Genomic DNA, 16,296 nt, shown 5'->3' on the forward strand with positions numbered 1-16,296 from the left:
GATGTTGTTGGTAGTGAACCATGTGTCTTTGAAACCATTTTAGGAGAAGTTGTTGAGGAATTGTAGGAAAACACCGTTAAATTAGTGATATTGTTAAGTCATGTGGGTTTGAAGAATGAGAGTGTATAGATCGTGTTCTATTTTCTCCAAAAAACCTATTTAATTTTTTTATTTTATTAATTAATTAATTAATAGAAATTATTTGATTGGATGGGCTCAAGGATGACGTGTTAAGTGCAAGACCATGCAAGAATTTCTCTAATCTTATTCTTCTTTCACCCATTCATCCTATACCACCATTGTCACATATCATCTTTCTTCCACGAGACCTCTCCTAAGTTAACCCATCTTCATCCTCGAATTCTTCCACCACCACCATCCGATCGAATTCTTCACTTTCGAGTCACTGTAGCACACTCTCAAACCCTGGATGGCGCCGCGGTAACAGCCACTGCGGCTTGCCTCTGCTCCAACACTCTTTGTTATGCTTCTGGATTGTACAAAAGGGCAGCACGCAAAACTCCTCAAGGATTGAAATCCAAGAAAAAAAAGTTCTCCCTCACCTGGGCCCGCAAACCGCAAACCTTGGCCCATTCACAATAGTTGCATGCGTTAGGGTTTTTCTGTTTCAGATTTGAGTTCACATTCATAGAGGTTTATTCAACTTCAACACAGTATACTATAATGGATATTCATCCAATTAAGAAACTACGATGTCGATCCAGGAGATCTATTGCACCGTATCCAACCTTGTTCCTCCCGGATGAACTCATCATAGAAATCCTATCTTTTCTTAGGGTTAAAAACATTGTGCAACTCAAGTGCCTGAGCAAGTCATGGTTCGCTATCATATCCAATCCAACCTTTGTCGAAAAGCACCTTAAGAAGTCATCTAAAAACCCACATCTCACATTATTTTGGAACCAACGCAAAGAGGGGTTTAACATCGCCTCCTTCCCCATGCATCGGTTATTCAAAAATCCATCCATCACTGTTTACAGCCTCAATTTTGATCGTTTGAAGAAGCATTGCAGTGTTGCTACTTCTTGTAACGGATTACTCTGCTTGGGTTTCCAATCTCGTGTACATAAGAAGTACTGGCTCCGTTTCTTGAACCCTGCCACCAGAACAAGATCTAAAAAATTAGGGTTGTTATGTTATAGCACCAATCACGACTCTTATTCATACCATTCTAAGTTCACTTTTGGTTATGACGCTTCAACAAGAACTTATAAGGTTGTAGTGGTTCATGCTGAAAAAAACGGAGCTGTGTGGAAAAGTGAGGTTAAAGTCTTCAGTCTAGGTAATAATTGTTGGAGAAATATTGAAAGCTTTACTGCGGTTCCTCTTAATTGGTTTAATGTTAAGAATCGACACCATCACCTTAATGATGGTGTGCATTTTAATGGAACTATTAATTGGATGACTTACAAGTCTATTATTCATGCCGAACAATTTCAGATTCTTTCATTTGACCTTTCAACGGAGACATTCAAGACGTTTCTGCTGCCTTCGGATTTTAATGGGGTACCATCTATTCACATTCAGCAGCCAGTTCTTAGGGTTTTGATGGACAATCTCTGTTTTTCTCATGATTCCAATGAAACTGAACTTGTTTTATGGCAAATGAAGGAGTACGGGGTTCAAGAGTCTTGGGCGAAATTATTTAAGATTAGTTACCAGAATCTTAAAATGCATAATATTCTTGATGGTTATCAATTGGCGTGCATTTATGTAAATGGTGATATGGTGATTTTTGCAAATGAATATGGCAATCGGGCATTTATCTATAATTTAAAAGATAAAACAGCGGAGAAAATTAAAACTAGAAACTCCATACAGTGGTTCTATTGGGCAAAGGATTACGTAGAAAGTTTGGTTCCGGTTCATTAAATTAGAGTAAGTATATCTATAATTTACTGATTTTGTACTAAAAGATTGTGTAAATTTTTTTGCAGTTTGCTTAGGTTGTTTGGATTTGTTTTTATTTTAATATTTATTATTATATAAGATATAAAATGAGTATTTTTCAATGTAACCAGCTAGAACTTGATTCTCCTAAAGTGAAATTCATTGTCTGGGAAATATTCTCATAGAAAAATTGAAGATGAGTGAAATAGTACTTGATCTGTAAGGAAAGTACATTACTCCAAATTGATCGATAGATAAATGAGAATTCTTCTACTGATAACATATTAGTCTTAAAACATGCTCTGGTTTTCTCTCTAAAACATATGAGGTTGACCATAATAAATTTTTCAATTCATGTTTTAATGATTGTTAGTACTGCTTAGAAAATATCTGCAATTGTATAATGTTTACATTTTATTTTTGTTTTGTTTTTTCACTTCTTGTCTAATGGGTATTTTTTAAATATTAGATCTGGACCCCAAGTCCAAGCACATTGACGACTATCGATGTTACTTGGAAGTTTGGTGGAAAATCTTGGGAGAAAGGAAGAGGAAAAGCATTTGATAACAAAAGATGCGGATAAACTAAGCAACCTTGGTTAGGGGATGATCGATGAGACAATCGCTTAAAGTATTTTCTAGGATCTAAACATAGGAAGTAGAAAATAGTAATTTTCATTTTGCCATTTTCTTAAATTTATTTTGTGGGAACCTGTGCATCTGATCTTTGAGCAGGAAGCCACTTCTTTGTAATTATTTTTATGATTTGGATCTTGAATTACCATGATATTTATATATGCTATATCAGTTTATGCTAATATTTGATGTTTAATCATTTTTGTCCCAACATTGCTTCATTCATTCACACTGCTAAAGTTACTTGATTTAATGAGTAGTATTGTAGTTGCAGTACTGGTGATGGTGAAATGATATTATTTTAGATGAGATTGTAGTACTGGCAGTGAAATTATTTTCGAGTATGAGAAATAAGTCTCTTGAACCAGAAATAATTTATTTGTTTCTTGGATGCATGTTATGTTTTGGACATGGCTTTTGGAGCACTTTTTTGAAAATTTATCATCTACAACTTTACCTAATTAGTTTTTAGATCAAAGCACTAGTGTGAGATCTGAAAGTTATTTGCAAGCTGTGATTTCGTCCGGAAATGATTAAGTGATGATGTAGTTATATAGTGTGCAGTGTAGAGATGAGTAGGAGAAAATGTGAGGAAATTGTTTAAGTTATCAATAGATAGGTAACACATTTGGGATGTGCTGAAGCTGAATTTATGGCTGAACTCAGAAATACCATACATCAGATATCAGTAATAAGAAAGTAAATATAAGACCATAACTTGCATAAGGTTGCTCATTAAGCCCATCAAATTGCTCAACTGATCGGTTCGTAACTCCCTATCGACTTTTTTGTGTGTAAACTCCGATCGGGTCGTAACTCCCGATCCGCATTTTTCAAAAATATGAGCAAATTTGAGGGGCCTATTGAGAAATTGTCTAACTTTCATGATGTATGTTATGTGGCAATGCCAAAATTCACTGCTAAGTTTGTCAGCATTATAAAAGCAGAAAAGTTCTTCCAAAGTTTATCTCATGTAAATAAAGAAAATATGGTCTTTCCTTAAAAAAAAAAAAAAAACGAAAAAAATATGGTCTGTTTTAAGGAATCAACTTGTTTCGTTTCCAACAGAATAATGTTAGTAACAGACCTTGACACCCTAGGATGGGTGTGAGCAACAAGGTTTGGTAGTCTTCAACTGAAATAATCTTATAGTTTTGATTAATATTCGAAAAGGCTTTAAAAAATTGAAGGAAATACCAAAATTCAGTGACATCCAATAGGCGTCCTTTGGTATTATCTACAACCGCTTTCCAATCCTATTTGACGGTGACTGGTTAAAAACCTTCGTTATGTAACCAAATTAGAGCTTCCATAATACCCGCTGTCTCCTCCTCTTTGGGTGATAAAACAAATTGATTGTGTTATGTTTTAGTTTGTACAAACTCAAATTTGGCGTTACGGATACAAATTCGAACTCCAAAAATGTTTTCCTGTGGAAACAAAGCCGCATCTACGTTGCACTTTAGCATGTCCACAGACAGTTTTGTCCAGCCACTATTTGCAGAACTGTGGCCTGCTACATTAGCTGCAGAGTCTCGACCAAGAGTCAATCTATCTCTTCTTTTAAGTCCAAGCTCTACAATCTTGTCGGTATTTAAATCAAACAAAAGTAGTTTGTTGTCGTCATTTGCAAAGACTATTTCACCATTCATACCGACTCCTATAGGAAACGTAGATAGAGCGCAAGGTTTTTCAACAGTGAAGAGTTTGATCCATGATTCCTTCACACCAACTTCACCTAAAATTGATATGTGAAAAATATTTGTGTTCGTAGGGAAGAAGATCAAGGCAATGGAATTATTCAACACTGTCAATTGTGTCCATGTGAGTCTAACGTACGAGGGTATGGGTGTGACAAAGAACGTCTCGTTGTTTAAGTCAAATGATACCATACATGCTTCTGCAGAATAAGGAACAGTCCAATGACAACGGGGCATAGACAACCAATGACACACTCCATTCATATACACTCGGAAATTTCCATGCAAACTGGCCACGAGCTAAGTTGAAGAATGAGGCATATTGACATAGAGTTTCTTCCACAAGTTACTTTTTAGGCTATAAATCTGCCAAAAGGGTTGAAGGGATTCATCTTGCAACCACAATGGTTGTTTCTTGCCTAGGTCATCATTACCAAAGATTGGTTAAGGTAAGGGTTTAAATTAGCTAAGTAGTTAAAAGTCATATGATGGAAATAGAGGAGTATGCAAATGTTTAAAGATAGAAAACAAATGTTTTAATATCTTTTGTTAAGTTTTTCCAGCATTCCCATTAAGTCTCCATGCTCTGCTGCACCTTCACTATCAAAGAGTACTTTTCTTCACGTCCTTTCCTTCTATTTAGCACATTCATGCAGCTGATCAAATTTACTGTAACCAAGAGTTGATGACACATCATGATCAAATAGGTGATTGCTACATTCACATTCTTCGACAAAATGATGCTTAGCTGAGTGAACTTGCAGTCACCATTCTTTGAATTGTTTCCTTTGTCAGAGAAGACTCTCTCTCTCTCTCTCTCTCTCTCTCTCTCTCTCTCTCTCACACACACACACACACACACAAAAAAATAAAATAAATTATATGCTTGTTCAGCATACATTTTCCTCCACCCTAAATCTATCATCCTCTTTTAAAACTAAAATATTATCATTTATGAATCAAACAAGTAAACAACCATTTGCATAAGACGATATATAAGTTAATATATCATATATGAAATTCAACATAACTGAATATCCAAATCATAGACCAAATTGAGAAAAATTGAGGCTGGCTGTGCAAAGCTCGAGCTTATTCTGTCCTACTTTCTATGCTTTGATCATATTACATAATCTTAATCTAACAAATTAACTCATTCATCATCCTCAGAATTATAGTCACTTAGCCCATCCGAATCCGAATCGTCTTGTAATAAAGGCTCTTCCTGCTCCTCTTTCTCCTCCTCACTACTACAGTCTCCAATCATGTCTCCAATTCCTACCACACTCCCATCTACAGAGAATGTGCTTAGAGTCGGGGTTGCAGACCTACATTTCAAAAAAATACCCACGAGTTAAGAAGTAACAAAATAAAACACAAAATTTACAATAAACATGAAAAACACAAGAAAAAATGAATGCATAAGGATAATGGTTAAGGGTGCAACCATATCCAGCAGTAAACAAAGAAAGAAATAAGCTTCAACGGTGATGCAATGAATCCAAGGGTTGTGTGATTAAATAGTAAATTTTATTGCAATATCATGAGAAAAACCAGTTATTGACAAAAGTTATTTAAACATGACAAAGATTTTAAAACAACATACATGAATTACCATAGATTCAAACAACTTGAAACGGTAAAAGAGAACTTACTTCCAGTGAGTCGAAATCAAGCTTTCAACATAGTGCATTGCAGAAAACCAACACAGTTTGTTGGAAATTCTAATTCTCTCTACTCTTTTATCTCTCCGATTATAGATAATTGCTCGACCATCTTCTTAATTTGAGAACATCAGTGTATCATCATTCTTAGAAAGGTACAATGGCAACAACGGCGGCGTACCACATTCATTGGCAATATCATGTTATAATTGACTGGGAGGTTATACATTTCAAGATGAAAGTAGTCAATTTCAAATAACAGAGACCAAGATTCTTGAACTCCAAACTCCTTCATTTGCCATATAACAAATTCAGTTCCCTTGATATCATGCGAAAAGCAAAGGTAGTCCATCAGAACATGAAGAGTTGGCTGAAAGTGTGGGACTTCATCCTTGATATCTTTTATGGGAGGAGAAGAGAGAGTAATATGTCAACTTGTATGCTAATCCATTTGATAGGATCTAAGGAACTCAAAAGAAATGTTTTGAGAGAGGATTTTGAAGAGTTTTAAAGAGATTTTAACAAACTTTCAAATGATTTTCCTATATTAATAATGCTTTCAAAACATAAAATATCTCACTCCCCTTCTCCAAAATTAGTCTTCCAAGCAAGGTGAGGAATTCCAATGTTTTTCCTCAAAATCTTCTACTGCGGGTACTTCATAACTTACAATAATTCAACCAAATAAATCAGCCAAATATGTAAACTGCAGTCATTTCAATCAAGCGTTTCAATTGGATGCATTACTTAAAGTTAATCCGTATAAATAATTTCTCTTTGAATCAAACGTTTGAATTTTATCAAATCACAAATTCTGAAAATAAATTACTACAACTCGGAAGAAAACATGAGGGTTCAATCCAACTGCAAAAGCAACAAAATTGTGGTGCAATAAGAGCTATGAGTGAAGAGAACTAAACAGAAATCTAATAGCAACAAAATTTTCAATCTGGTCACGAGTTCTAACCAAGAACAAGGTACTGAAACCAAATCGCATAAGTGCGACTCATTTGACCAAATTGCATGGATCAAGGTCACGAGTTTAAAGAATTTAATAGGCACAAACAATATATAAAGACGTAAAAAGAAAGAACTTTGTATTAATATTGAACTAATGGCATTTATCCATCCAAATGATAACATATCAGGATTCTGAAACTACAATGGAGAATATGCAGACATAAGAAAGGAAAGCAAAGCAAATGGCCTAGTCAACTAGAAAGTGTCTTTCAAATACTTGATAATAATTTTGATACTAGCAATTGACATGCCACTTTCTATGAAAGGTGAAATGTCAATAACCACAATCATGAGTAAAACGGTACAAAAATAATTAATTTATTCTTTTGATTGGAAGATGGCTTTTCTTGTAAACTTTAATCTGACCAAGAGTCAATCTATGTCTTCTTTTAAGTCCAAGCTCTACAATCTTGTCGGTATTTAAATCAAACAAAAGTAGTTTGTTGTCGTCATTTGCAAAGATTATTTCACCATTCATACCGACTCCTATAGGAAACGTAGATAGAGCGCAAGGTATTTCAACAGTGAAGAGTTTGATCCATGATTCCTTCACACCAACTTCACCCAAAATTGATATGTGAAAAATATTTGTGTTCATAGGGAAGAAGATCAAGGCAATGGAATTATTCAACACTGTCAATTGTGTCCATGTGAGTGTAACGTACGAGGGTATGGGTGTGACAAAGAACGTCTCATTGTTTAAGTCAAATGATACCATACATGCTTCTGCAGAATAAGGAACACTCCAATGACAACGGGGCATAGACAACCAATGACACACTCCATTCATATACACTCGGAAATTTCCATGCAAACTGGCCACGAGCAAAGTTGAAGAATGAGGCATATTGACATAGAGTTTCTTCCACAAGTTACTTTTTAGGCTATAAATCTGCCAAAATGGTTGAAGGGATTCATCTTGCAACCACAATGGTTGTTTCTTGCCTAGGTCATCATTACCAAAGATTGGTTCAAATGTTTCAAGACAGATCACCTTATAGTCATCAGAAACAGAGTCATAACCAAATCCATGAATCATAGTGCGATGGTAAAAGTTATCCGCCGCCTTATATTTATGAACAATAGGTGGAAGAAGTGTCCAAGAACGAGGAATAACCTTGACTTCGCCGGTAGTTGGATTCCACAGTGAGAAACTTTTTCCAGAACTAATGTGTTGCAAACAAAGTATGCCATTAACACTCGCAAAGCCATTGATTGCAACTGCAGAATAGGATTGAACAGGACAAATGAAACTGACCCTATTCTCAAACCTTTCACCTGATAGAAAATGGAACTTTTCACTGTCAGAACAGATATTTACGAGGAGAGATGTATCACCGTCATAAGATTGAGATGAAAGAAAATTTTTGCGATACATTGTCATGAAACGAGAGTCTTCAGTAAGGCGAGACCATGATTTACTTACGCATTCAAATCGTTTCAAAGATTTAATAGGGAGTTTTGATAGAATAGAGAAGGCAATATCATTGTGAATATAGCATCCACTTACAATATAACTGCTACAGAAATTGGAAGCCATCGAATGAATACAGGAACTGAGATTGGATCACCACAATTTTCCAACGTGGAAGGTAAACAGAGAGAGAATAATCTATTGTTGCAGAGCCGCGATATTGTTTTGTTGGGTTGGGGAGAAACAATTATAAGTATAATTATTTATAATTTTTAAATGTAACAAACTCTTTTGTAAAAAAAAAAAAAAGTAACAAACTATGTTTATCTTTTTCGTTAACAACAATAATATAACAAATATAATATAAATCCTTATTTTTTATATAACACCAACAATATAGATTTCTTTTAAGGGATTAATATAGGAATATTTGTAATTTACATTACAGGTATTATTGCCGATTAATTATAGGGTTTGGACCTTAAATATTGAGCCCAAATTTTTATAGGGTTTTTTAGTTCGGCCATAAAAAACTCGGTACCCGTTAGGGCTAGCTCGAACGTGCTGCAAGTAGCCCGTTAGTCCGCATACAAAAAAAAATCCTATAAATTATATATAAATTTTTCAAATAATTATGACTTAGTTGATTATCAAAGTAAAAAATAAAAGTGAAAATTCAATTAATTAACACACAAATATAAAAGTAATATAAAATAATATTTACTCGTTTTCTTCTTTATAATTTTAAAGATTGAATATATAAATGTCTATAACTATAACATATGTAATTTATTTAAAAAAAATTTCCTCGCCGTTTTAGTTTACGACGTTTGTACGAAAATGTTTACAATTTATTGCTGTGCTATGCATTATTTAAACATATTAAAAAAATATTTTTTATAAGAAATTTTATAGGAGTGTTTTATAGTATTTTTTTTTATAAAAAATGTAATTTTTAATACGGGTCAGCCCATTTAGCTTGCGGCCCGTGTAGGGCCAAGCTCGGGTAGTAAATTTCAAGCCCGTTTATCAACCGGGTAATATCATTTAAAAAGTGTAACAAACTAGATGAGTATATTTATGCTTATTTTTCGTTATCCCAATTATACCTTGAAACACATATTTCTATTATAAAGATCGTTGTTGGTGTCATTAAATAAATAAGAATTTAGCTTTTATTTTTTTTATATTGTTGACGTCATTGAAATAGATAATCATGGTTAGTTTGATTTGTTATAATTTGAAAACAACAAACATTTATATTGTCAGTTTTAGTCAAAATCAAAATTTTATAAAAAAACACCGTTCATAATTTTCAAACGTTAGCGTAGTAAAAAGAGCGGAAAGACGGACACGTGAGTGCCCGTTTTTTCGCTAGTCATGATAATAGGAACTATTCCACTAAAAGAGGAACTTAGGATAAATACTTATTTCATTATGTTATATTTTAGATAACAATAATCAAATATAATAAATTAAATATATAGTAGACTCCATGAGCTTAACTTAATTGATAGGGACATTGTATAATATATGCAGGAGCTGTGCTTCAAAACAAGATACCGCACTTATTTTACTTAGAAAGGTGAATATCTAACCACTAGAATACTTGACCAATTTTTTTTTAGCATAGAGTTAAACGCGATAGAAAAGCCATATGAAACACAAAGTTTTTCCATATGAAAGCCAATCAACGCAGAAAAAGGAATCATATTGCTAGAATTCAGGACAATGCGGGGCACACTCACTATGACCCTCACATGATAGAAGAGGTGATTGTGGACTACTTTAAGCATCTGTTTGCTAGCCAGAATCCTATGAATGTAGAGGCTGCTACCCAAATTGTTCAAAACCAACTCACTGAGGATATGAAAATAGCTCTTAATGCTCCTTTTACTTATGAGGATATCCTAAATACTGTCCACAACATGAAAAGTCTAGCAGCTACAGGCCCTGATGGGCTACCTCTCAAATTCTACCAACAGTATTGGGCCATTATTGGAACTGACATCACTACCATTTGTCTCAACATCCTTAATAATGGGGAGGATCTTAGCCAGTACAACGACAATAACATATGTCTTATTCCTAAAAACAAAACCCCTACCTCTCCTGAAGATTATAGGCTTATATCTCTCTGTAATGTCATTCTTAAACTCATCACCAAAACTATAGCCAACAGAATTAAACCCCTTCTTCCTAACATCATAATTGATAACCAAAGTGCCTTCATACCTAGAAGACTTATTACAGACAACACCCTCATTGCCTTTGACATCTTTCACTACCTCAAGCATACAAACAGGAATAATGGATATGTGGCTATCAAAACTGATATGGCAAAAGCCTATGACAGGCTGGAGTGGATTTTCATTAAATCTACTTTGACCAGCATGGGGTTCCCTACTCATCTTGTTTCTCTTATCATGAGATGTGTCACTACTGTCTGCTATAGTATTCTTATCAATGGGAAGCCTACAACTAGCTTCAGACCTCACAGAGGAATTAGACAGGGAGATCCCCTATCACCCTACCTCTTTATTATTTATGCTAATGTGTTCTCTAACCTTATTTCAAGAGCTCAATTGGACAATAAGATTCATGGAATCAAAATTGCCCCAGGAGCTCCTGAAATAAGTCATTTATTTTTTGCTGATGATAGTTTGATTTTTTGTAAAGCAAATAAAACAGAAGCCACAATATTAAAACAGATCATATCCACATACCTGGAGGCATCAGGCTAGCTTGCCAATTTGGATAAGTCTGAACTTCTATTCAGCAAAAAAGTGGATAATCAAGCAAAAACTGAGGTGATTAGCTGCCTTCCTATGCAAGTTGTAACTGTTTTTTCTAAGTATCTGGGTATGCCAACCAACATTGGCAGATCAAAAAGACAAATTTCTGATTATATACAAGAAAGAATATGGAAAAAGTTGAAGGGTTGGAAGGAAAAACACCTGTCTTTTACTGGTAGGAGCACCCTTATTCAAGCTGTAGCTCAGGCCATCCCAACATACATAATGAGTTGCTTTGACCTCCCTAAGACCTTCTGCAATTACATTGAAAAAATGATTTGTAATTTTTGGTGGGGTAGCTCTGTGGACAAAAGTAAAATCCACTTGATCAAATGGAACAAACTCTGTAACAATAAAAAACAGGGTGTAATGGGATTCAGAGATCTTAGCCATTTTAATGAGGCCCTGCTGGCTAAGCAAAGTTGGAGTCTTATAACCAATTAAAATTCCTTGCTGGCCAGAATGTATAAAGCAAAGTACCATCCTAAGTGCTCCTTTCTAGATGCTAAGAAACAACCAAACACTAGTTTCACATGGAGAAGTATTCTAAAGGCTAGACACCTGGTTACTAAAGGAAGTGTCTGGTTGGTGGGAAGTGGCATCAAAATAAACATCTGGAATGATCAATGGTTACCTACCCAGAATGGATTCAAAATTTGGACACCTAAGCCTCAAGCAACTCCTTATAATCTTGTTCAAGACCTGATTGACCAGAATACTCTAAATTGGAAGCATGATCTTATCAAGGAGCTATTTCTCCCATTTGAAGCCGATCAAATTCTCCAGATACCTCTATCTCAACATGGACAGGAGGATGAATTAGTTTGGATGGGAACAAATGATGGTAATTACTCGGTGCGGACTAGACACTACACTACTCTATCTTGGAACCAATGTCATTCTAATCATCCTAGTAGCTCTCTGATTCAGGATAGCAAACGTTTCGACAGGTTATGGAAACTAAAGATCCCCCCAAGTACACAAACCTTATATGGCGCATTCTCCACAAAGGTATTCCTGTTAAGTACAACCTCTTTAACCGGGGCATTCTCAGTAACCCCCTCTGCCCTAGATGTGCAGAATCCATAGAGGACATCTCCCACACATTTATGCACTGTACCTGGGCGAAACAAGTCTGGTTCGCGTCCAAGTTCACTCTAAATATGGACAATCTCAACTTAAGTTTCGAGGATTGGTTAACACAGATCTTGCTGTCTGTGGAGAAAGAGAATTTATGTCACATAATGGCTATTATCTACCAGATTTGGCAAGCCAGAAATCTCCTAATTTTATAAAATAAATGCATACCTGTGATTGAAGCCATTTCCAAAGCGTCTAACATCGTTGAAGAACTCAGAGCTTTGAATCAACATCCCTCTTTGAAAGCTCCATCAGACAATCATAGTGAGCAGAGCTGCAACATTAGCTGGAGTCCTCCTTCAAAGGGTTACTTCAAAATCAACGTGGATGCTCACCGCTTAGGCTATGGCCGTTGAGGTTTGGGGTTAATCCTGAGACGGAAGGATGGGCGCACAGTTGTGGTGGCCACTAGGGTAGTCAGGAGTGGAGAGGATGTTAACTTGGCAGAAGCTCTTGGTATTTTGGTAGCGCTATAGTTCATCAAGGAGCAAGGATTAAGCTCTGTTATTATTGAAACGGATTCGTAGGCTTGTGTTAATGCTTTCACCTCGAGGAAGTGTATTCGTTCTTACTGGGGGAGAACTATAGACTCTTGCATCAGATTATGTGATGGTTTGGATAAGATAGAAATCCATTGGACCAGTAGGAATAGCAATCACGTTGCTCATGAGATAGCCTGCTGGGCTGCAAAGGAGCCAAATAACCATTGGACCTCTAGGTTTCCAAGGCTCATATTTGAACATATCCAAAAAGATATGCTTTTGTAACCCCCCCTTTTTTTAATGAAGATTTATATTCAAAAAAAAAAAGAAAGATAGAAAAGCAGAAAGATATGTAAGTTAGTCTCTGTCTAGACGCTGCAATAAATAAAATTGATGCATATATTAACATCATATGGTTCTTCACTTGTATTTCAACAATAGATTTATAATTATTGTCTTGATGAATTCATCATTTATATATTTTTATCATTTACAAAAAGTTAGAAAAAGATAAGTATGATTTGTTCGCATATTCATCATTTACATTTTTAATGATATTGAACAAGGTAATTAAAATCGGACCGGATATTAAACCGGAATAAGCATGGGTTTGGGGTTTAAGGATTCAACCGGGGTTCAACCGGTAGTAAGTACTATAAAAAATAATAAAGAAAATTATTGTATTAGTTTTTTTTAGTAAGAAATAATTGTATTAGTTAATTTTTTTAGAAGCAATTGTATGAGTTAACTTTAATAAACTTATAGTAATACGTACAGCAGAAGAATAAGGGTGTACCATTTAGAACTTTTTTGTTAACTTGGTAGTTTAATCATGGTGCTATCCTGATTTAGTCAAATACGCCGCAAATCTAAACATACGCCGTTAAAATGCAAAATATTAAGTTTTTTTTATGCTTCTTTTTAATATTGATTGGAGAGCAGGTCTTCAACTAAATGCTTATAAACAAGGGTAGAATAATCATCAACATTTCACATTTATTTTATGGGAACGTTTCACATTTTTATGCATTTACTAATGATACTTTTATAAACGCAGCTCAGTCTAATTTACGTAGGAATTTAATTTAGTTTCCAGTGAGCAATTACTTCTACAAAAAAAGAAGATACAAAAATTGTGAAGTGTCATTTGCTAGCCAATAACTATATAATATTAAGAGACCCCTAGGATTGGATAAATCTTGAACTATTCTTAAGGCTTGAGTTATTTTTTAGATGGATTCCAAATTTATTTTTTGTGGGAGATGTTTTTTGTCCTAAACATGCATTCAAAAAATAGTGAAAAAAAGAAACCTCTAGGTCATTTTTCCGGATGCGCACTAGAAAAAAATAAAATAAATCGAGACTTAGTCAAAATGCTACAAAACTTTACAGACAACTATATAAAAATACATATACAGGGTCTGCAAAGTTTCGTTGCATTCCGAATAAGCCTCAATTTATTTTGGTTTTTCGACCGAATCGCGCAAAATCACAATTGATGCTTTGACGTAGTAAAATGTAGCTGATCCAACGGTAGTTAACTGTAGCTGACCTAGCGGTTAGTTAACTATTGCCGGTTTGCTCAGAGATATTTGACTACCATCGGAGGTATTTGCGTCATTTTAATGAGTGTTTAGGAAACTTTTGATGTGAGAAAAGCAATTTTCATAAAAAAGAAGCAAGAACGGGCCCATTTACAATATATATAGCACAACTGAGTTGGTACGTAGAAACAACTCTCTCGCCGCTTTTGCAGAATTAATTTTCCTAGTTGCATGTGTTAGGGTTTTTTCAACTTCTTCATCTCTACAGCGGTGATGGATACCCCTCCAATTAAGAAGCCACGACGTCGACGTCGATCCAGTCAATCAAATGCACCATATCCGACTTCGTTCCTTCCCAACGAACTCATCATAGAAATCCTATATTTGCTATCTTTGCTAAGTATTAAAAAAATCGTGCAACTCAAATGCGTGAGCAAGTCATGGAACACTCTCATATCAGATCCAAACTTCATCGAAAAACACCTTAAGAAGTCGTCTCAAAACCCACACCTCACCTTATTCTGGAACCAACTCAAAAAGGGTTCTGGTTGTAATATGCTATCCTTCCCTGTTCAACGCTTACTTAAAAATCCATCCATTAACGTTTACCATCGCAATTTCCTTCGTTTGAAGAAACGTTGCATTGTTGTTGGTTCTTGTAACGGATTACTCTGCTTACTTTTCCATTCTCTAATAACAACACCAACAATTTCTCTAAATTATTGGCTCCGTTTCTGGAACCCTGCCACCAGAACAAGATCTAAAAAATTAGGGTTTTTATGTGTAACTGTCCCTCCTGATGGTCCTTACCGTTTTAAGTTCACATTTGGTTATGATGCTTCAACAAGAACTTATAAGGTTGTAGCTATTCGTGCTGAAAAGAATGAAGATGACGGTTCTTGGAAAAGTTTGGTTAAAGTTTTCAGTCTAGGTAATAATTATTGTTGGAGAAATATTCAGAGCTTTGATACTGTTCCTATTGATTGGTTCGATTATCCTTATTATAAAGACCTCCGCCTTAATGATGGTGTGCATTTGAGCGGCACTGTTAATTGGTTGACTAACAAGTTTATTAATCAATCTGGGAAATTTCAGATTGTTTCACTTGACCTTTCAACAGAGACATACAAGCAGTTTCTGCTGCCTTCTGATTTTGACTACGTACAATCTTTTAAGCAGCTAGATCTTAGGGTTTTGATGGACAGTCTCTGTTTTTCACATCATTCCGACCAAACTGAACTTGTTTTATGGCATATGAAGGAGTATGGGGTTCAAGAGTCTTGGACTCAATTATTTAAGATTAGTTACCAGAATATTCAAATACATCATAATTTTATTCACGATGGTTATCCATTGGCGTGCATTTATGTAACGGGTGATATGGCGATTTTTGCAAATCCTCGCAACCGGGCATTTATCTATAATATTAAAGAAAGAACAACAGAGAAAATTAACACTAGAAGCTCCATACAGTGGTTCAATCATGCAAAGGATTATGTAGAAAGTTTGGTTTCTGTTCATTGATCGGAGAGTAAGTTTATCTTAGATGTTCACTTATTTGAATTGATTTTAATACACTGATTTTGTATAATTGTCCAATGATAATGGTTTGACAACTTATAGATTGAATGAATTTGTTTTTATTTTTATAATTATTATATAAGATAGAAATTGAGATTTTTTCAAAGTAACCAGCAAGAACTTGATTCTCCTATAAAGTGGAATTCATTGTATAACAAATATTCTCATAGAAGAATTGAATGATAAAAAAATAGTACTTGTTCTGTACGAAAAATGCATTACTCCAAATTGAGGTGCCGGAGAAGCACTAAAGATAATAGAGTGAAAAGTGATCGTTGGAAAATGGTTAACGAGGAAGGGACATGTATCGGTAAACTTGTTAGATTTATTTTGGCTATTGATCGATAGATGAATGACGAGGAGGAGGGTTACTGTTGTTTTATTTCAAATTTATCATTTAAGAGCTAAAA

General features: G+C 34.9%; 3 protein-coding genes and 1 pseudogene across 3 annotated transcripts; 2 read left to right on the top strand and 2 right to left on the bottom strand.

The window, feature by feature from the left end:
- The first annotated feature begins 315 nt into the window (after positions 1-315).
- LOC146907781 (F-box/kelch-repeat protein At3g06240-like) lies at positions 316-2,728 on the top strand. Its single transcript, XM_085725703.1, has 2 exons — positions 316-1,899; positions 2,381-2,728. Exon 1 carries the CDS (start codon positions 685-687, stop codon positions 1,891-1,893), a length of 1,209 nt encoding a protein of 402 aa, XP_085581829.1. The 5' UTR covers positions 316-684; the 3' UTR covers positions 1,894-1,899; positions 2,381-2,728.
- A 1,179-nt stretch (positions 2,729-3,907) lies between these two features.
- Positions 3,908-4,684, bottom strand: LOC146907782 (F-box protein CPR1-like; annotated as a pseudogene).
- A 2,359-nt stretch (positions 4,685-7,043) lies between these two features.
- On the bottom strand, positions 7,044-8,478 carry LOC146907783 (F-box protein CPR1-like). The gene has a single exon (XM_085727317.1). It carries the CDS (start codon positions 8,468-8,470, stop codon positions 7,244-7,246), a length of 1,227 nt encoding a protein of 408 aa, XP_085583443.1. The 5' UTR covers positions 8,471-8,478; the 3' UTR covers positions 7,044-7,243.
- Positions 8,479-14,578: 6,100 nt separating this feature from the next.
- On the top strand, positions 14,579-15,830 carry LOC146907784 (F-box/kelch-repeat protein At3g23880-like). Its single transcript, XM_085729160.1, has one exon. It carries the CDS (start codon positions 14,579-14,581, stop codon positions 15,827-15,829), a length of 1,251 nt encoding a protein of 416 aa, XP_085585286.1. The 3' UTR covers position 15,830.
- Positions 15,831-16,296: the final 466 nt, after the last annotated feature.

This window comes from Medicago sativa, chromosome 7, assembly GCF_051527215.1.
Source record: "Medicago sativa cultivar Bolivia chromosome 7, Bolivia_mono, whole genome shotgun sequence".
NCBI lineage: Eukaryota > Viridiplantae > Streptophyta > Magnoliopsida > Fabales > Fabaceae > Medicago > Medicago sativa.